This window comes from Artemia franciscana, chromosome 20 (genome assembly GCF_032884065.1).
Source record: "Artemia franciscana chromosome 20, ASM3288406v1, whole genome shotgun sequence".
Taxonomy (NCBI): Eukaryota; Metazoa; Arthropoda; class Branchiopoda; order Anostraca; family Artemiidae; genus Artemia; species Artemia franciscana.
Window position 1 is genome coordinate 20,641,275 of NC_088882.1, and position 22,927 is coordinate 20,664,201.

At 36.3% G+C, this 22,927-nt stretch overlaps 2 protein-coding genes across 2 annotated transcripts in view; one reads left to right on the top strand and one right to left on the bottom strand.

The window, feature by feature from the left end:
• Positions 1-22,927, bottom strand: part of LOC136040017 (rab effector Noc2-like) — a 137,365-nt gene that overhangs the window by 37,608 nt on the left and 76,830 nt on the right. The window lies entirely within an intron of this gene.
• Positions 1-22,927, top strand: part of LOC136039880 (exosome complex component RRP4-like) — a 45,791-nt gene that overhangs the window by 3,959 nt on the left and 18,905 nt on the right. The window contains exons 2-3 of the mRNA XM_065723840.1: positions 4,985-5,167; positions 15,247-15,423. Of these exons, the coding sequence (XP_065579912.1) occupies positions 4,985-5,167; positions 15,247-15,423 (360 nt within the window). The remainder of the gene's footprint in view (positions 1-4,984; positions 5,168-15,246; positions 15,424-22,927) is intronic.

A 22,927-nucleotide genomic window follows, 5' to 3' on the forward strand; every position in this document is an offset into this window, starting at 1 on the left:
AGAATTTGCACTAGAACTGATTATTATATTTGGAAATGGCATAAAAAAAGCATCAAGTGATGTATTCACTTTATTAGCTAAATTAATCTGAAAAAATGCAAAATTTACCAAAAATTATTCTGTTTCAAAACACATGTCTTAGAATAAATATGACAAAAGTTGAATCTGTATATGATTTTAGTTACTTTCTTCTAACCTTAAGATCATGCACCCAAGATTGGACTCCACTATTGCTTATCTTCCTTTGCTTACTTGACTTATTGGTCCTGCTAGGGATTAAGTATAGAGCAAAGTTTGACTCTTCACCTCCAGTTCAAGCAGTTCTATGTATTTGGGACTGCATCTTGAAGATCACTATCAGTCATGGAGAGGTACTGGGCAAGACCATCTCTCCATATAAATGGGACCTTCCATGGGACACCTCCAGTCATGAGCAGAGGGATTAAGATTAAATAGAGTCTTGGCTAGTGTTTATGCTAGCATGCAGACTAAATGGCTAAACCCCTGTATGGCTCATTTGGTGAGCTGACAAGAGTTTGGGGTCTGATTTATTAGTGCAAGAAGTCAGGCATTTTAGACAGAGATATATCATCAGGTCTCTTTGATGCATCTCAGGAACTTTATTTGGGCTATATCTATGGGATCCCAAACATAAGCAAAAGGTAGCCAGGCCTCACTCCCATTGCAAAGTACTTAAGTTACAGTATGATGTTGTAGATTTGCATTTCGGTTGCCAGCTAATGTTTGACTTTGACCACACAGAACAGCATAATCATGACATTATTGATGCTGCTATAGCAATCTAGAACTAAACTTTTTTTTCAATTGAGCAATTGTCTGCTATAATAGAACCAAGATAGTTGAATGACCTGACAGCTTTAACAGAGTGCCCTGATATGTTGAATGCTGGTGAGTTGTATGGTATTATCTGCCAACGTCAATGATCATTATTTTTGCTCTCTGTTAGCTAATATGTAGTCACACTTTCAGGGCATCTTCCATCACTTCTAAGTTTTAAGTTCTAATTTGTGACTGAGTGACTCCTTTAGAGTTACCTACAAACATTTTTCTGTATGATTTTGTTGTAGCAACAAAAACAAATTTAAATGCTTCATAGTAATGAATGGTAAGTAAATAACGATCCTTGTCAATAATGAAAGTATAAGAGCCTAACTATTGATAACATTCAATCAATGAATCAGGTTTTTATGTTGATCCTAAATATGTATTTGTTTATCAGTAATTAGTGCAAAATTGGTCAAAATGTGCTGTCAACTTTTCTTGCATTGCAAGAGTACCCATGTGCTAATATATGAAGCCACTATAATTAGAAATGTTTCCACAGAACAGGATGCTGAGAATTTTCCCCCTGAATGGACACGTTTTTTTGTGTTTTATTATCATTTATTTTTTCCAGGAGTGATTGTATTTTTCTAGTTGTCACTCTGAAAAAGATTATTTCTACAGTTATGAAGTATAAAGATGTCAAATATATTTTGGTTTTTGGTAATAAAAATTAAATTAAAAATTGACTTAAAATTTTTATCTGATTTTCTTAATCTTTGTTTAATGTTTTACTTTGAATAAATAACTTCGATAATGCGTTACTTTATATAGACACTGAGTCTAAAGGCACTAAATATTTTGGTGTTTGATAACCAAGTTCGAGACTGTCAATATTGTTAAAAAATATCCTCCCACGCTTCAGCATTGCTCATTAGAACAGAATGCTGGGAATTCATATCTTAGTTTTTGTAAGTATGCCATTGTTTTGTGTATTTTTTGTAATTACTTACTTTTTTTATTTTTATATAGGCTATTTTTACTTTCATTAACATACTTTTTCCATTGCCCCCAGAAAAATTTTAGTCTCTAAGCTTCATGAAATAAAGAAAAAAAAAACAGGATCTTTCAACTGAAAACAAGGAGCAACATTAAAACTTAAAACGTACAGAAATTATTATGTATATGAGGAGGGTTGCCCCCTCTCAACACTTCACTCTTCACGCTACAGTTTTTTGGCACTTTAAAAAGAAATTCTTATTGTTCTAATTAAACCACCCTTGCGGTTCAGGAGCTGTTTTTAAAAATTCATACAAAATTCAAACTTTAGTGTAAAGAGCGAGGTATTGAGGAGGGGGCAACCCCCCTCCCATATACATAATTCTTTCTGTTCGTTTTAAGTTTTGTTGTTGCTCCTTACTTTCAGTTGAAAAAACTTGTTTTTTTTGTTTCATATCTGATCGTTTTTAAATAATGCCAGGATACCTGACTCCACCTCAATGGAAAAATCCCCCTTCCTATAGAAATATCGTCTGGACAATTCAATTCTGACGAGAATTTACCCCAGACAAATGGCCTTAACATCTCCACGCGTAAAATCGAGACAGAAAAGAAAAAGCAAGACATTAAGAAATTTTGTATAGGAATTTTGGCAAATTCCCCCAGTCTGTAATTTTTCCTGAGAAGCTCACCCCCTGGAAACTTCCATCTCTATGGAAAACTCTCCCAGGAGAAAATTCGTCCTACCCTCCACTACCCCTCCACTGCATATGTCCAGGGACTTGTAAAAGTCCTAAGCAGTTAAAATTCATAGGATTCAATGCTTGAGGGACTTTTTTTGCAATTATTTTCAGGAGGAGGGTCACAAGTGTAACTGTTTCTAAGTCTGGGCTCTGATTGAACAGGGAAACCCTGGGCACTGAGACACTCTGGGGTTGGCTCCACCAGCACTCATGAAGTTGGGTCAGCCTTATTTGGAGTAAACCCCATATCCAGTGGCATGCAGTCAGCAAAAAAACTTTGCATCCTTTGCCCTATTGACTATCAGTGCATTTGAAATATTCGATATTGCTGGTAGCTCAAACATTCAAACTAATTATATTCTTATTAAGTAAATTTAGGCAAATTCAATAGTAAAATAAAACAATTTCTTGGTAGTATAGTAGAGGTTTTACAGTGATTCAACTGTTGGATTGGTGATTAGCTGTCCGACTACTGCTTATTCTATCCTACATTTCCTCCACACCTGATGGTCCCTCATATAGGTCTGACAATATATTTCAGTATCAGTTTAGCATTTCCTCTGTCCAGAAGGAAACTATAAAATCCTGAAAATAGTTTCAAAACTTTCCAAAATACTCGCTTATATCATTCTTTACATCATGCCAAGAAATATTACCCCCGCGCCCTAATGGTCAGATATATACCCTGACTTAGGCTATACATGCAAAAAGAATCTTCCATTCACCAACTCTTTTCTCTCTTGGTTGCGTCCAATGCAACCTAATTGGTGGAAGGGAGCCTCTAAATCCGTTCCATGACATTCACCAGAAGGGTTTTTGGATTTTAGTGAAGCTTGATGGGAAGCAAAAATGAATGTCTTAGTTGTACCTTTTGAGACCAGGACCTGACCCAAACCCTATTGAGGAAAAGGGGGTCCCCAAATTTCTATCACATCTCAACATGACATAGACAGAGTTAATAGTTGTCACCTTTGTCAGAGGTATCACATGTGAGGGTGTTACAGAGGGTGTTGGCCCCTCCCCATATTCTTATTGACTTGGAAAGAATGGTTCATTTAATTGTGACATTATGGAAACTATTATTAAAATGATTTTCCATGACTGGGTTCAGTTCTTGTGCTAAATTTGTTTTCTTGCTGCATACCCTTATGACACTTAATGTAGCCATTCCACAAAGGTAAATGTTTCCATAGATCGACAAAACGAATCTGGAAACTCCTTTAGGTAAGTGTTCCAAGATGAGGACACAGAATTCATAGGAGGTGTCAAAGGTATCCTGGAATGTCAAATATTGACTGCCATATGCTTGTATTTTGGTGAAACAGCGTCTTCAGTGAAGAAAATCTTTTTCCTTCAGTGGGACAGTTCCCTACAAGAGTCTCGTTTTATTATTTGGGGTGTGTTTATGGGGTGTGCAATCCGGATTGGAGAGTTTTGCACATTTCCAGGATATTAAACGAATGTGAAGAACTATTAACAAATAAAATGAATGCTATACTCCATCTTCATTATTATTTTTGTCATGACATGCTAATGCTAGCTCCGGCTATTGTAGTGAACAAATATATTCTATTCTATCTTAGCTCTAATATACAAGCCCTAGTTTTCCGGAATTCTACAGATTTAGAGCAATTATGCAAGTCACTTAACTTGATCTAATATTACAGATATATGTTGCTTCAACTGCGAAGTAGTAATTTGTAAGTTTCATCTTCGCTCTTTACTTCTATTTGAAAAACTTTTTTAAATTTAAATCTTGGTCGTTTTTTAAATGTTACATTAGTTTTTGTTAACTCGGAGTTTAGGGTTTTTTGTTGTCCAACAGAAAACTGTTAGAATGATTTCCCTTGTTCTAGGTAACCTTCCTCTATATGGTTATCGACAATGACAATTCCCGTGGTGTGCTTTTCATTTCGATTTCATGGCATTTTCGAAGGTTTTCATGGTCCTTTTCAAAATTCCTGTATTTGTTTTTTTTTCAAATTAAAATTTTACTATTAAGATTAATTGAAATTATAGTTACCTTTTCTGCATCAGCTTCAAATGCAAATTTTTCCCACTGAACGATTTGTTTTTTTTAAATGCATTTTCATACCTTTGGCTACCCTGTGGGCTGTGGTTTGCTCTTTACTAGGTTACAGTTATCGCTACAACTATGATGACGACTGGTGGCCGTTTTCAATGCAATTTATATTGCTTTGAACAGGCGTAATTTTAGTTAAAGCACCTTTAAGGTGTTAATAGGTTGTAATACGTATCTCCGAAAATAAGTAAGTTTTATACAGATCTGATAACAATGATGGGGAAGTACTTAGCAGCATAGGTTCTAGATTGAATTTTTTTTTATATCTCCTTTTTTCCCAGGGGAGGGGGGAATTGCATGGTGGATGTAGCATATATTGTGTTTTTATTTTATGGCTTTCTTACTGATTGGCTAAATTTGTTTTATATTCCTTTAGATGGACCAAACATATCTGTTGACATTCGTTTGGCTCCAAACTACTTTCCCAGGGAAGAATATGGAATAGTTGAAGAATTGCCAAATTTGGTAACTCCTGGCGAAGTGTTACCATTTGCGAAGTACCTACGAGGTCATGGGACTTATGTTAATGACAAGCGAGAATTGATTGCGTCAGTAGCCGGTTAGTTAAAATTAGTTTATTGCACTATTAACCCAAATTTGGATCTCAGAATATGAAAAAAATTAATGTAAAGATATAGTTTTATTCTCAAAATGGCGCTTACTAGCAAAATTTCTCATCTTCTAGGTATCTTCAGAAACAGTATTTTTGTACAAGTTAAATTCTGAACTCGTACTAAGATTAACGAAAAAAAAAGGAAAAAGAAAATATAAACAGTAAAGGTCAGTCCAAAAATTAAATATATATATACATATATATATGTATATATATATACATATATATATATATATATATATATATATATATATATATATATATATATATATATATATATATATATATATACTAGCTGTTGGGGTGGCGCTTCGCGCCACCCCAACACCTAGTTGGTGGGGCGCTTCGCCCCCCCCAAGCCCCCCCGCGCGCGTAAGTCGTTACGCGCCATGTTAGTTACGCGCCATTGTAGTTGTGTCCCTGTGTCCCACCTGTGAATATAGATAGATTTATATATGTGTTTCAAACTACGTAAAAATTGCGAATATACAACATTCTTGGCTTTCCCATTGTCTGTGCATATACAAAGCCGTATGTACTAATAATGACGTCATATGCAAACGCTCTTTTTACAAACAAACAAACATGCATACACACAACTTGTTTTTATATAGATAGATAGATAGATAGATGCAATACAAATTAACTGCGTAAAACTTGCGAATATACAACATTCTTCGCTGTCCAATTGTCGCTGCATATAAATAGATTGTCAGGTTTACCGACCCTCGAACATGCAACGTACAATTGTCCATGGGAAAAACAATCACAACAATACCACATTTTTCTAATGATTGACCTTGAGCTTTGTTAATGGTGATTGCAAATGCTAATCGAATTGGGAATTGCAATCTTTTAAATTGAAAAGGCAGATCCGTTGGAATCATGGGAATGCGAGGAATAAGAACAGCCTCACCCTCAAAAGGCCCTGTCAAGATTGTGGCCTCTATTAGGTTTTCCATTGTTTTTTTTACGGCAATTCGAGTGCCATTGCAAAGCTTTGGTGGGTTTATATTTCTTAAAAGTATTATTGGTACGCCTATTTTTAGTTGTAGCACGTGTGGTGGAAACCCTGAAAGATCTATGGAATTTAAAAATTCAGATGGATAATTAACCGCTTCATTTGGTTCCAAAACTGTGTCGACTGACTTGTAAAGGACTGCCTGGTCTCGAATCTTGGTCAAAACAATATTGTTGATTTCGTGGACGTCTATATTTTTGGGTGCGAGAATCGCTCTTTCACTTAGCCATTTATTATTTTTATAATTTTTTAGAATATTCGGAAATACTTTTTCAATCAATTCATTTTTGGACGTCACTAAATTACAGAAATCAGCAGGTAGTTGTATACGTCCTGAAATTGAGTCTACTGGGAGCTTTCCGTTTCCAATTGCCAGCAATTGATCTGAAAATGTTTGACCAGAGTCATCGTTTTGCAATCGGACACGCATATTTGTAGTTAATTTTAATATTTTTACGTGTGCCCATAAATTAGAATTTTTCAGGCAAGCATTCATTTCGTCTGCAGGAGTTGATCTAGGTATTATAGGTAATGTTTCCCTGAAATCTCCCGCAAGCAATATTAATGTGCTGCCAAAGGGTTTCGACTTCCCTCTCAAATCTTTCAAGCATTGATCCAGAGCCTCGAGCGATTTTTTGTGTGCCATTGTGCACTCATCCCAAATAATAAGTTTGCATTGCTGCAATACTTTACCCATCCCAGATGATTTGGAAATATTGCACGTGGGAGTTTCTGTAGAATGCAAATTCAGAGGCAATTTCAAAGCGGAGTGAGCAGTTCTTCCACCAGGCAGCAATGTTGCGGCTATTCCGGACGACGCAATTGCCAACGCTATATCATTTTTTGATCGAATTGATGCCAGAATCAGTTTTATCACAAATGTTTTACCAGTACCTCCTGGCGCATCCAAAAAGAAAATTTCTCCAACGTTGTTATCGACACAATGCATTATCGTATCATAAATGTCTTTTTGTTCCGACGTTAACTTGGAAATGTTATTTTGTACATACGACAATAGATCACTCGTACTTTAACTTTGTTCACGATCCAATTCTACACATGTCGAAACAGCAGCGATACGGTTAGGTGAAGGCATTCCCAAATCCTGAAGAGGTTTGTTTGCCATACGTACGCACAAATCTTCTATAATAACTAAAGTGTAGTTATAAATTTCTGATGTAAAATCAAAAGTCATATCTGACGTCTCTAACTGTTTTTGATGGAGTATATCTTCGGACATTTTTGACTTATATTTTTCCCATAACTCTGTAGGAGCTGATGCAGAGCAAGTTGTTAAAATGATGCCAATTAATGCACGAATTTGACTTGGGGTTGACGTTTCGCACGCGTCATTGATGCAGTTATCCCAGTGTTGGTCATTCTCCAATAAATTCAGAGCTTGGCATGCACTACGGTAAGTGTCATGTATAGTACCTTTACAGTTCTCAAATACTCAAAGGATGTCGGACCGGGTACATTCACCAAAAGCAGGCGTAGAAAGAAGCATTCATGTTGATTGGGGTGAACGGTGTAGAGTCTTCCTATCGTGGTATCTTTGAAGATGGTAGGTTGGCCGTCGACTGACTTACCCTGTTTTCGACGTTCAAATACTTTATTTTTAGTATTCCACGTGTAATACGAAGGCACTTCAGTATACAGCAGTTTTTTTGCAAAAGAATCATTTTTGCAAAGCGAAAAAAATGCTGTTAATGTTGTATCCGGTGGATTCAGGACTCTTTGTTGCACGTTGGTTTCCGTGAAATAAACACGTTGACCATTCTGTAAATGTACCGCTAAGTGAACAACAGCTGGACTACGTTCATGTATCGGAAATGAAAGAATTCGCCAAACAGCTTCATTACTGCTTATGTATCTTCCAGCCTGATATTGTACGATTTCGTCGAAATCTGTGATTTCGGGCTGCAAGCCAAAAACTGCCATGTCACTGCCTTTGTTGACGTATTTACATATGTATTTGATTGCTTTTACGGAGTTACAGTATTCAACGTTTATGTGTGCATTAAATGTTTTTGATAATAATGGGGAATATGGAACAACCCACTGGTTATCTAATTCGATGGTAGTACCGTTACGCTTCTTTATTATTGCTGTTTTACCGCCATCTTCAGTAGATCTTCTTCTATATTGTGGGTAACCATCATTGCCAGTAATTGTGTTTGATACTAAAAGTCGAGGATATTGCTTTGTGCACCTTCCTTTGGCCATGCATGGTGAATTTTCGTTCAGTGCACCGCAAGGTCCATGTATCATATTTTTTACAATAATATCATGTAACCCCTTATCGACATTTTTATCAGGTATTTCAGCGGAAATCACATCATCAATTTCGTTCGAAGTAATTTTTTTATGTAGCCAGATTAGTATATGTGCGTGTGGCAAACCTCGTTTTTGCCATTCCACTGAGTACATCCAGCATCGCACTGACCCAAACACTTCAAGTTTTACTATGTAGTTTATCAGTGATTTCAAATTTTTGCCGGAAGACACGGGCCGTAATGTCATGCCTATGAACCGCCGATTGTCCTTGAAGTAAAAGCTGCAGTATCTCGTCCCAAGATTGATTACATGTAAATGTAATAAATAAATCTGGACGACCATAGAGACGAACATACGCAATAGCATCTTGAGCATATTCATGCATATGACGGGGACTGCCAGCATATGACGAAGGTAAAATTGTTAATCTTCCAACGTTTGTGGTATTACCGTCATTTATAACTGCATCTCGCAAATGAATGTATTGTTCAGAGCGGAGCTTGGTCTGATTCAGGCGGATATATAGCAAACGTTCCGATTCAATTTTAGCATACATATCAACGACAAATTGGTGAAACAATTCACGGCATTTTAAAATATAATTTTCTTCATCCTGCCGAATCATTAGTCTATAGGAATAATAATGCATTGCACTGCATTTCTTATTCATTTCTTTGTTAGTGGCTGGATTCATCAATTTAATATTAAAGTGATAGCCGTCGGCTCTATCCCAAAAAATGATAGGATATTGTAGGGCATCGTAGCATCGATGAGTTTCAGCAATTCTTAACAACTGAGCGTTTCGCTTATGAAGAATAATATCTCGAGGTAAAAACTGATCACCGACCATAACGATTGCCACTTCGTCGATAGTTGGAGCATTGTATCTACGCACATGTTGGCCAGGAGGCGTTTTGTCAGCGGAAATAACAATTTTATGCGTATCAGTAGGGATCAAATCGATGGCTGTTTTGAACAGACGCACTAAATTATTATTTTCGTGGAAAAGATGTTGCAATTGGGAAACGATTGTCCTTTCAACGTTGGGAGAAATTTCGCAACGTGCATTCAATTCAGAATTTCTATCACTGATGAAGTACAATTGTAAAAATTTATGATTCTCGCCTGAGAATGGTAGAAGGGACCCTGCTCTATGATAAATTTGCCCTTTTACTTTGAAAGTAGACATAAATTGATCTGGATTTTCGATTTGGGCTCCAAACGACGTCATTTGGAAACATGAGTTGTATTTTCTGATTTGTGACAAAAAACGCTTAGATTCTGACGTAGTTCCAGTAAGGAAAGTCTTCAATGGCTCTGGTGGTGCAGCCAATAGAGGAAGTTTAACTTTTCCTGAGGCGCAACACATTCCCATTGTTTCACCATTGAATTTCAAGGCCTTGCAATAGGGACAAATTTTAGACATTGTCCCGATTTGAACACATCTACTCAAGCTATAATCATCGACTGGGTTGTACCTGAATGCCAGGCGATAACTTTCAGGTTGCTCTGATTCCTCGGCACGCTTTCTTTTCTTACTTTCTCTATCAGCAGCAAGCCTGATTTCTTGCTGTTCTTGTGATTCCTCGGCACGCTTTCTTTTCTTACTTTCTCTATCAGCAGCAAGCCTGATTTCTTGCTGTTCTTGTAATTCCTCGGCACGCCTTCTTTTTTCACTTTCTCTTTTAGCAGCAAGTCTGCTTCCGCGTTGCTCTGGTAGCTCCTCGGCACGCTTTCTGTTCTTTCTTTCTCTATCAGCCTCAAGCCTGTTTCCTTGCTGTTCTTTTGATTCCTCGGCACGCTTTCTGTTCTTTCTTTCTCTATCAGCCTCAAGCCTATTTCCTTGGTGCTCTTTTGATTCCTCGGCACGCTTTCTGTTCTTTCTTTCTCTATCAGCCTCAAGCCTGTTTCCTTGCTGTTCTTTTGATTCCTCGGCACGCTTTCTTTTCTGACTTTCTCTATCAGCAGCAAGTTTTTTGGCATAGACTCTTTGAGCATCTTCATCGGCTTTTGCCATTGTAAGTTCATCAGTCATTTTAAACTTAAACATTAATAGATTTCTACGTGAACATATGTCTTAAATATCTTGAATGACGTCACCGTCGTAGCAAAAATGACGACAACTAACTTGATGACGTCAGTCAACACAGAAACATGACGCCACCTGACAGACAGACAGACAACTATATATATATATATATATATATATATATATATATATATATATATATATATATATATATATATATATATATATATATATATATATATATATATATATATATATATATACTAGCTGTTGGGGTGGCGCTTCGCGCCACCCCAACACCTAGTTGGTGGGGCGCTTCGCGCCCCTCCAAGCCCCCCCGTGCGCGTAAGTCGTTACGCGCCATATTAGTTACGCGCCATTGTAGTTGTGTCCCTGTGTCCCACCTGTGAATAGAGATAGATATAAATATATGTTTTTAACTACGTAAAACATGCGAATATACAACATTCTTCGCTGTCCCATTGTCTGTGCATATAAATAGATTGTCAGGTTTACTGACTCTTGAACATGCAACATATAATTGTCCATGGGAAAAACAATCCGTATTCAGATCTATACCTCATTATTCTAATGATGTGTCCCTGTGTCCCGGTCGTCATTTATATTCCCTGTGTCCCGGTCGTCATTTGTGTCCCGGTGTCCCAGTTTGTAATTTCTCTTTGAGTGTCCCGGTCGTCATTTATATTCCCTGTGTCTCGGTGTCCCGGTCGTCATTTGTGTCCCGGTCTGTAATTTCTATTCGAACAATCCCTGTGTCCCGGTCGTCATTTATATATCCCGCCTGTGCCCCCGGCGTCCCCGTTGTAGTTGTGTCCCTGTGTCCCGGTTCTCATTTATATTCCCTGTGTCCCGGTCGTGATTTGTGTCCGGGTGTCCCAGTCTGTAATTTCTCTTTGAGGTTCCCGGTCGTCACTTATATTCCCTCTGTCTCGGTCGTCATTTGTGTCCCGGTCTGTAATTTCTCTTTGAGTGTTTTTTCTTTTTAGTTTTTTTTTAGTTTTTTACCTTTTTTCTTTTTTCAGTTTTCTTTTTCTTCTTTATTTTTCAGCGTCACTATGAAGTACATATCGACGAACCTTTGTTTTTTTAACTTAAATCTGGTAGGCATTGATGACCTTATCCAAGTCAAAATCCCAAACCCAATCATCATCGCTATCATTTTCAGTTTTGATATGTTTTGACTCTCGCTGTCCAGGTGGATTTTCATCTAACCGCGCGGTTTTGCGTTCTTTAGCCGCAAGCCTGTTTTCTTGCTGTTCTTGTGATTCCTCGGAACGCTTTCTTTTCTTATTTTCTCTATCAGCAGCAAGTGTTTTGGCATAAACTCTTTGAGCAGCTTCCTCGGCTGTTGATATTGTAGGTTCTTCAGTCATTTTACAATTAAACATTTTTCCGTGAACAAATGTCTTAAATACCGTTAATGACGTCACCGTCAAAGCAAAAATGACGACAACTAATTTCATGACGTCAGTCAACACGGAAACATGACGTCACCTGATCCACAGACAGACAACTTATTTATATATATATACTAGCTGTTGGGGTGGCGCCCCCCCCCCAAACCCCCCCGCGCGCGTAAGTCGTTACGCGCCATATTAGTTACGCGCCATTGTAGTTGTGTCCCTATGTCCCACCTGTGATATATATATATATATATATATATATATATATATATATATATATATATATATATATATATATATATATATATATATATATATATATGTTTTTAACTACGTAAAACTTGCGAATATACAACATTCTTTGCTGTCCCATTGTCTGTGCATATAAATAGATTTTCAGGTTTACCGACTCTTGAACATGCAACATATAATGGTCCATGGGAAAACAATCCGTATTCAGATCTATACCTCATGATTCTAATGATTGCCCTTGAGCTTTGTTGATGGTGATTGCTAATCGACCATTCCCTGAGTCGCCATCGTCATTTATATATCCCCCTGTGCACCCCGGCGTCCCCTTTGTAGTTATGTCCCTGTGTCCCGGTCGTCATTTATATTCCCTGTGTCCCGGTCGTCATTTGTGTCCCGGTGTCCCAGTCTGTGATTTCTCTTTGAGCATCCCGGGCGTCATTTATATTCCTTGTGTCCCGGTGTCCCGGTCGTCATTTATATCCCCCTGTGCCCCCGGCGTCCCCGTTGTAGTTGTGTCATTTATATTCCCTGTGTCCCGGTCGTCATCCCGGTATACATTCGTTTTTGAATTGGTATATGATGAAATAAATTTTTAATTTTTTCCCTTTTTTTCCTTTTAGTTTTTTTTTATTGGTTTTGACCTTTTTTTAGGTTTTTTAGTTTCTTTCTTTTTCTTTTTAGTTTTTTTTGAAGTTTTTATCTTTTTAGTTTTTTTACTTTTATTTATATTTTTTTAGTTTTCTTTTTCTCCTTTATTTTTCAGTTTTTTTCCTTTTTTTAGTTTTTTTTTCTTTTTTAGTTCTTTTAGTTTTTACCTTTTTAGTTTTTTTTAGTTTTTTAGATTAAATTTTTTTTTAGTTTTTCACCTTTTTTCTTTTTAGTTTTTTATTGGTTTTTACCTTTTTTTTAGCTTTTTTATTTATTTTTTTCGTTTTTTCTTTTTACTTTATTTTTAGTTTTTATCTTTTTTATTTTTTTTATGTTTATTTTTAATTTTATTAGTTTTCTTTTTCTCTTCTATTTTTCAGTTTTTTCCTTTTTTTTAGTTTTTTTTTAGTTTTTAGTTTTTTAAGTTTTTTCCTTTTTTTAGTTTCTTTAGTTTTTTTAGTTTTTCGGCTGTTTTATTTTTTATTAGTTTTTATTTTTTTTTGTAGTTTTTTCAGTTTTTTTTTTAGTTTTTAGTTTTTTACCTTTTTTAGCCTAACCAGGATTTGAAGCTGGGACCTTCATTCTCCGTTCTGACACCCTCTCTCACCGAGTGACTACTCCAGCATGTTCATTTTGGTGTTTTAAATGGTATATTATTAACCAAATTAATGTGTTTTACAATATACTAAGCATCGTCATAACAAAAATGACGACAACTAATTTCATGACGTCAGCCGACACAGAAACATGACGTCACCTGATCCACGATCCACAGATCCACAGACAACTTATTTTTATATATATAGATATATATATATATATATATATATATATATATATATATATATATATATATATATATATATATATATATATATTTATGTATTTACTAAGGACCATCACGTTTGTCGTGTAGGGTGTTTAAACCTGTCTTCTGCCTTTGAACGCAGTGTGTTAAGAGCTAAAAAACGTAAGAGCTCTCTTGTTCTATGCTTATTTCGCTTAGGAAGGCTGTAGTACCAAGCATGACTCGTCAGTTTTGTTACAGGCGAAACAGGAGACAGGTAAATACTAAGAATATCATTAACTGGATGTTTAAAATGATGATGTGATGAACCTGTCAAATATTGCTTACATGCGTAATGAGTATAGGGCGCATAGAGAAGGTATGCGTCTTACAGAAAGAGGGATCCGAGAATATTTCCTAGTATGGGTGAAAATACACTTAGAGAGTATTTTTAGACCCAGAACTTCTCTTGCGGGTTGTTTCATGCCAGACTTGATGGAGAATGCCGCTCCATGTTTCTTCCCCCGGAAAATCGAAAATAAATGACCTAAAATAGCATTTGTATTTCAACTAAATTATATTCTGTTTAAATAAAAGTCTCTTCAAAGCGTGCTAAATCTGAAAAACAGGCTGATAGTACTTAAATCTGTCTCTAGTGCTTGATAATTAGTTATCTATTGAGTTTTTAAAATTCAATGGCAACATAATTTGCTATGTGGCCCAGTTTTACACAGTGGATGTGTCTCCAAGATAATATAGAACAGTTGCTTATATTTTGCCTCCGGTGTTGAGCAGAATGTTTTAATTAAGGCAGGAAAATAAAAAATCGAAGTGAAACAGGAAAAAAAATATAGAAGACAATAAGTAATGCATAGGAAAAATTTATTGCTATAAATAATATTGCCAGTATCTTTGTTTAAACCAAGGTTTTTATGTATGATTTTATTTTATTTATTTTTTTTTAATTTCAATTGCATGCCTAAAGATTGTGGTAAACCGTATATTGCGATGCAAAAAAAAAAAAAAAAAAAAAAAAAATCCATGCATAAAGACCTATTCTAAACAGAAAGACGGGAAAATTTATAAGCCGTGTTTATGATAATTTTGATTAAAAGTGACTCAATACACATTCCTTCTCATTATTAAAAGATGATCAATTAGTCTAGCTAATACAAATCAAATCAGTATAAAGGCTGCATATAAGTTCATAGTTAATCCAATTTTTGAAATGTTGGTACATCTGTGTTTTGTTTTTCAGTCGCTTTTTCGTTTCTATTAAGGCCACTTCTGAAGATCAGTTTTTTGTAACTTATATAAATTTTTTTTAGCCCTGAAGATGAATTAGCAAAGGTCTTTGCCAAAATATCTGTTTTGTTTTCTATAGTAATGGCTGAAAATTATTCTTGCTGTTGTGTTTTCTTTTTGTTTTCTTCCTTTTTTTTTGTTGTTTGTTTTCTTTTAGTGCGTCTTGTATGGCCAGTGTTGTCACCTATTTATCACAATCTTTTTCTCTTGCATAAATTATCAAAGTTCCACTTGGATCAGTGAGTTACTAGATACATATACTAAAATCATGGTTTATAACAGGCGTTATCACAACTATAGACGACCATGTTTCTGTTGTGCCTCTGAAAAGTCGTTATTCTGGGGCTGTTGGTGATGTCATTGTCGGAAGGATCACAGAAGTCCAGCAAAAGAGATGGAAAGTTGACACAAATTCTCGTCTGGATTCTGTCCTTAATATTACTAATGTTAATCTACTGGGTAAGTTCTTTTATTTATTTGAGAACTTGTTGTTATAGTACAAGTTTGCCCAATGTTAAGCAGGGATGCTTATATCTCGTATTTTTTAGTTAAAAGTATTTATGATTCCACGGCTCTTTTGAACTCCTAGATCTTGAAACTCCTCAACTCTGAAACTCGTTTCTACCACCGTCCATAATGCGGTCTTATGTATTTAACACTGCCAGTTCTAGCCGTCGCGTCAAATAGTTGCACTCGTGTTTTGAATGCATTTGCGTCTACGATGTGATTATTTGTGCTTTGTTAGATTTTCATTTATAAAGAAGTTCAACTTCCTTTGTTTTTATTTTCATATCCTTGTTTTTTTGTGACACGAAACTTAAACTTGGACAGGGTTGCTGGTCAGTTGTGAAATTGAACTGTACCCATTCGAAAGAGGAAGAAAGGGAGAAAACAACCAACCCCCCTCCTCCCTCGGGCTGACTGGAATCTTATCCCAGAAATATTTTGGGACAAATACATAACAATTTACAAAAATATTAGCTGAAAAATATAGATTTTTAAGCATTAAGTTTTCAAGTGGCGAATTAAAGCCTTGATTACCAATAGCTCTCACCATTTAAGCTTCATACTAGCTCAAAGAAATAATGCACAGGAGGGTATTAAATTGGATCAACCATAAACTCATGTGGTCTACAAGGCTGGACTAAAAACCTGCAGACAAGTTTTCCAAACTGTTTATGTTAATAAAGAGTAAAAGTTATGTATTTAAAGTTATTAATCCAAGAAAACTCTAACATATTTCAAAAAGGGATGATCTGGATGACATTTGCACTAATTCAACGTGTCTCAAAACCAGAAAGCTAAGGTTTCAAGCATTTTATACAAAATCACAGTTTTTTTTTCGAGAAGAATGGTCATAGGTGTTTTTTTTTCTTACACTGAGGTTGCTTTTATCAAACCCATGGTTGTAGCATTTCTGGAGAGGGCCTACTCAATTCAAAACTTAGAGTTCTAGTGCTCCTCTTAAGCAAAGAAAAGAGATCACGTCACGACAAAGTTTTGATTTCTACCATCTTGTGCTGCAAAACGATTTTATCCACAGTAGGGCCATAATTCCGTAGAGGAGATGGGACATAGTACCTTTTTGAAGAAAATTTTATTCAAAAAGTCTGCCTTAATTGTATCCATTGTGCCATGTGTCAGGTAGTATACACGTGGTTTCCTGAAGACATTATAAACTATTTTTATTGGAGATTTTAAGTAAGAAGTTTTTCTTTGTTCTTTGATTTAGAAAGAGGGTCTAGTTTTCGTAACGTAGCTTCTGTACGGTTTGTTGTATGATAATCAGTGTGTTTATCAGAAACTGTGTTCTTTTGGCTCAAGATTACTGTTCAGTGATAGATTTACGTTGCGATCTAGTGATGCAAAATCTAACGTTTGTGAGAAGTTTCCTGCTTCGGCACTGTGAGACATGTGTTCCTGGACACCTTGAACACTTTTTAACCATTGTGGCCCAGGATACTCTCATATATATATCAGCCAACCCAGCCAAAGGTAAAGCTATGAGATAGAATTAAGCGATATACATTAGATTATAATTCAAGCGGTATCTGTAGTTGTCGTATTGCTTTGATTTCCCCTAACGTTCTCAATTTTGACAGAATGCCTAAGAAGAGGAAGCTTTATTCATCTCTTATTGCCTGTGATGAAGAAAACATGAAGGTTGCGGTAATTCTCCACTTAAAATAGTATACCACTCATATCTGCAGCTATACTGTATAATGTTATAAAGTCAACACCTTGTCGGTCATTTGCTGCATAATTGGATGAAGATAAAATGGGTGTTTTACTCGTCACCTAGCTATGATGTAAATAAAGTATTCACTTCTGAAATGGGATAATTTTTAATCTTTTCTTCTGCTATCATTGCAAGTGAACTATAGACTGACGAAAAAACAGAAAAAAAAAATTAGCCTGGGAATTTGCCCAGGCTCACCAAGTGAAATCCCCCAAATCGTGGGATCATAATGAAGCAGCAGGAGAAGATTGGAATAAGGGGGCTCATGGAGCGACACAATAGAATTTCTCTGCGCAGACCAGAAAGCATTAGCCTTCATTGCAAACTTGGATTTAGCCGTGAGGCAGTTGCCACATTCTATGAAAAGCTGTACTCAAAGAATCATTTCCCAGCTGACCGCGTTTACAATATTGATGAAACAGGCTTATTAAATGTTCAACAGAAATGGCTGAAGGTTGTGAGTCCTAATGGGGCCAAGCAGCTAGGAGCAACTACGTTGGAGGAAAGAGGGTAACTAGTCACAATAGTCAGAACTCTCAACGTGATGGGGAGCTTTATTCCCCTGTACCTTATCTTTGGAAGGAATCACTTCGGGAAGGGCTCTTGGATGGTGATCCACCAGTAACAAAGGGTGTGAAATGCTTGGATGAGGACAGAAATATTTCATGGCTACTTTGGATCCTTCAAAAGATATGTGCCATGCTCTCCTGAGCAACCAGCTCTTCTGCTCGTGGATAACCATGATAGTCACATGTGCTATGACTCAGTTTCTGCTGCAAAGGAAATGGGTTAACAAATTCTTACAGTCCCTCCACAGACATCAAATAAGCTACAGCCTTTGATGTAACAACCTATTCACCATAAAAAAGTTATTTTTACTAAGCTGTTAAAAACTTAATTAGAAACTATCCCGGAGACCATTCACGGAATACAAGACCTCTGAACTTCTTGGGGCTGCTTTCCCAAAAGCTTTCCCGCCATTGGACATTATGAGGGGCTTTTCTAAACTGAGGCTTCATTCGTTTGATCCAGATGTCTGGCAAAAATTTTATGCTGCTTCTGTTGATCTCTATGCTGACACTGATGATTCATTACACCCGAATGACCAAGTAGGTAAGAGAACCTACCGAGGAAATAAAGCATGGTGTTTTGGAAGTTCAAATGGAGGAATATAATGTGAGCTTCCTGAAACAAAAGCTCCCTTACTTGAAGTTCATATTTCCTGAGACGTAGGATGAGGCCTCCATGATGACAAGCAAAATTGCCTTACGCCTGCCAAAACCTAATCTGAGTCATGACACAGAACTTGCTGTGAAAGCACTGACCTTTGATATCATCCTTTCACACAATACTTTTGAGTGAATAATGTTACAAGCTTCTGTTTTATATGTTTATCATAATCGGAGTAGATTGTAGGTTTTTAATAAATGATATTTTGTAAAAGGAGTTCTGTGTCCCAGAGTATTCAGGGGTCTGGGTACTCTGGGACAAAAGAAGGAGGCTAGGAAAATTGTTGATATCGAAAAAGTTTATCAAGGGAATAATTAAAAAAAAACACAAAAAAAAAAAACTATGGGATAAAGCCCATTCAGTTCCATTTAATCAAATAGCAAAACCAAATAATTTGACCAAACTATACTCCAGATATCTGCCATAAACTTAAACATGTCCTAGGGTACCCACATCTCCCCTAGTATAAAAAACCTCCCACTTGCTACACTGTATGATCAATTGTGACCTTTTTTTTTGTCTTGACGCTTAAGATGAATTCTAAGAATAAGAGCATTGTGATAAGAGTTCTATATGGGTTGCGCTCATGTAACCATATCTGCTTTAAACAGTAGGATTTTCATTCCAGTTTTTTTTTTTTTTTTTTTTGAAAAGCGGTTGTTAAGTAAAATGCTTGCAATAACCAACTAACTGTGTTTCTTGCGCTCTAAAATGCTTTCAAAAAAGCGTAGATCACACTTTGGTAAAGAAAAAGGAGGTAGGTTGTGCGATTACTACATCCCTCCTGATATTCTGGATAGTATTTGTTTTCTTTAAGTTGTTTACTAAAAAAGCATTTTGGATTTCTTTAATTAATGCTAGATTCGTGACTTATTAACTTAGATTAACTTACAAACTGAATGCTGCACCATTCACAGTTCGTAAAGTGCCAAGGACATCAAAATTGATACATTTTTTTCCCACTAGCTCCATCTTAGGTCTATTCTTCCCTGAAAATCTGGATTTTTTACGATTTGTTTTTTTTTTGTGCTGTAAAATTATTAACTTCAGTAGTCAGGCGTAAGGTTTTACCCTTTTTGTCACGCCGAAGAGTAAAACAAAATAAGTGGAAACTGATACAGTAAATTTAAAGGAGTTTTCCTATTTTTGCAATATAAGCAAGGCATACAAAGCAATCAGCTGATTTTTCAATAAGTAGTTTTGTAACATTTGAATTTGAATTCACACTGTCTAGGTTTTTCTCTTAGTGTCAGAAGCAAACAATTGAATTTAAAATTTGTGCCTTAAATGATAAAAATTAAGTAATAAAGTAATATTTTTGGAATCAGAAGAAAATTTAGGGCTTTATTGATATTTGAAAAAAAAAATAAAACATTAAACGGTAAATATAACAAAATAGGATAATCGGCCTTTCCAAAACTAAGTTCTTGGAGGTAAGTAAGTTAACTAGCTATTTGTTAAACTTCAATAGTTTTATTAATGAAATATTAATATTAATGAATAGCTTATATTTTTGTTTTTTTAATGATAAATACATTTTCTTTAACTCGTATTAATCTTTAATTCGTAACAAGATGTTAGGGTTAGCCTCTATTTTACATGATCTCACTCATCCATTCCGTGTATCTTACCCTGTTAGCTGCCTTTTGTTTCTCTTTTGCTACGCAATCGGGAAAGTTTTAATTTCTTGTTCTTCGTGATGGTACATTTTTTTCGCTAATTTTCAGCTGATTTGTCACACACGTCCCTTTTTTTCAAACTTCGTGCCCCTAAGTGTTAAAACTGTATAACTGCATATAGAGACCTTTTTCATTAAATATTGGGTCCCCAGGCTTTCCTGATTATTTTAATGTGGTTGTGTAAATTTCCACTTAACCAATTCAAAGAATCAGACTTAATTTTATACTGTCCTTGATGCTCTAAGGTTTGAAATTTATCTTCTCAGTCGTAAGATAAGGGATGACAATTGATCATACAGCTATCAGGGACATCGCTTGAACGGGAATCGCTAAGCTATTGCTTTGTATAGTTCATGTGCTGAGCAGCCTAATATGATATTATGCTTCGAGGTAAATGCTACAAGAGGAAGCGGTTGCAAGATTAGTTGGTTAGTCAGTTCAGTGCATGACTTTCAATCCAGTTATTCAGTCAGTTTGCTTATGAAGAAGAAATGTGATGGTAAATTTTTGTTCGCCTCTGATGTCAGCGTTAATGAGTCATCTGCCGATTGTTCATCTGCCCTTACAAACACACTCGTGCAGTTTCCTTCATTGGTTCCAGACGATGTTGGTCGGCCTTTAGTAAATTGTCAATACTTGACCCAATGCCTAAACTTGCACGAGCCTCTAGGCTCCACATGTTCTCAACTCCTATCCAACATCTGGGAACGAAAGTTGAAACTTTAGATGAGTTGGTTGACTCGTTTCATCTGATTGTCCTATTCCCTTTCTAAGGACGCTCCTTTTGCCAGGTTTTTATTTCTTTTTCTTTTTTTCTCGAAACAGCTGGCAAAGGCAGCCATCAGCGCTTAGGCAAACTTATCAGCAAACCCTTCACAAACTGGAAGGATATAATCAATATTTAAAAGTCGTCAACAAACACGACTCGTCAGAAAGTGTTGTGTAACCGCAGAATACTTCATTTTTGATTTGAAGAAACGGCAGGGTAATATCATCAATCAGTTAGATACGACAAGGAAAGAAAAGGTTGATGAAAATCGTAAAAAAAATCAAGCCAGTTGTTGAAGCTATAGGCCTCCTATTTTTCCGGAAGCAACAGTTTCCCCTTCGTGATTTCCATTTCAATCACAGAAACCACTCATAATTATAGCAAATTTTAGCTCACTGACTGAGACTAAGACTTGGTGATAAAAGTCAAACGAAACGTTTTATTTCAGTGGCAGCAAATGCCAAATATATCTCTCCAGTGATTCAGTGACATGATTGCCGCGTGTGGAGAGCTTTTGAGGAATCCATTGCCAAAAAAGTAAATGCAAACTCTTGCTTTTCAGTGCTTTCTAATTAAATTGTGAATGCTACACCTCTGCTTTAATCCGTCATCGAGAATTTTCTCTGTTTTGCGTCAGTTACTAATCTAGCTGGACATTGTCTTGTCTCGTCAATCCTATAAGACTATAAAAATGTTTTGTCTGGGTTTCAATGGAGCAGCGGCAATGTGCGATCATCTCAGTGGTTTGAACCTGTTATAGTACCCGGAGGCATTTTACGTGCATTGCACTGCAGAAAGTCTCAGTTTTGTCGTTTTTTCTGTCTGTGCAGTTCCAGTTTTAGAGCGAAAACCTTATCATAAATCTGCAACCCAAAGATGCTTCGCCTCTCAAACCCTGAATCTCAAAGAAAAGTTTAGTTATTTCTACCGCACTCTCGAAAACAGTGTGGCTGAATTCTCCCAACAAAATGGACCGAGCGCTACGATTCCCTTGTGCCTTTTATTGAGCTGTATCTACCTATTCCGCGTTCTCTTGAAGATTTGGAGAAGAATAAAAATGAAAAAATGTCAGTAAAAACGACGCAGCTGCTGAATGCTATAGGCGAATCGCTATTTGTAATTTATGCCCATGTGCCAAAGAGGTTTTCTGCCTGACGCTTTCCTTGTGACTTCAGGTGATTAAGATTTGGCTGTTGCTTGCAAACATGTAAATACAATAGAAATTTTCCAGAACAATATAAATTAGAAAAAAAGCTCCTATTGTTTCACTTCTATTTGGGATGAAACTCAGCGTTTTGCCAATGTTCTAGGACTTGCTGACTCGTCCAAGAACAAAAGGTGAAAGGATTGTGCATTCCAACTATCTTGATCTTTTTGATTACTATAGAACCTTTCTCCTTATTCTTTTTCTAGACGACTTCATATCGCAGCTGAAACGGTCTTTTGAACTTTTTCAGAATTTATGTCACATCTCATTATTCTTGCCTCTTCTAAGATTGTAGCTACTGACCATGAGAATAGAAATTGGAATCTTTGCTTGAGTTTCGCGGCAATAATCTACCCAAAGCAGACGGCTTTATACTTGAGGTTGATTTCCGGCGAAGCAAATCGGAAGAGTTTCCAATCATAGAAGGGCCTTCTTGGATTTCGTCTTCTCCTGTAGGATGCATTTGTTCTTTTTTCAAAAATATTTCTTCTCTTTTTGCTGTTCTTGTGACGTTGCCTGTAACTACTGCTACTTCAGAAAGAAGCATTTCTACACTTTAAAGGCCACAAAGTTGGCCAACAATTTCACTAGCACAAGAAAAGCTGGGCTTTTAATCTCTACTGACCGTCCAAAGGAACATTAATATCTGCCCTGAAAAGGTAATTACATTTTTTTCGGGGAAGAAAAATCGTCGTTACCACTGTATTATACTGCAAAAAAAAACCTTAGATATATTACACTTTGTCTAGTGGACGCGTTCTCGCAAGGGGCGGACGAACGGACTCGAGCTAAAAACTCAGGCATGACCTTATTTGGGACCGTTTGAAAAATACATGTGA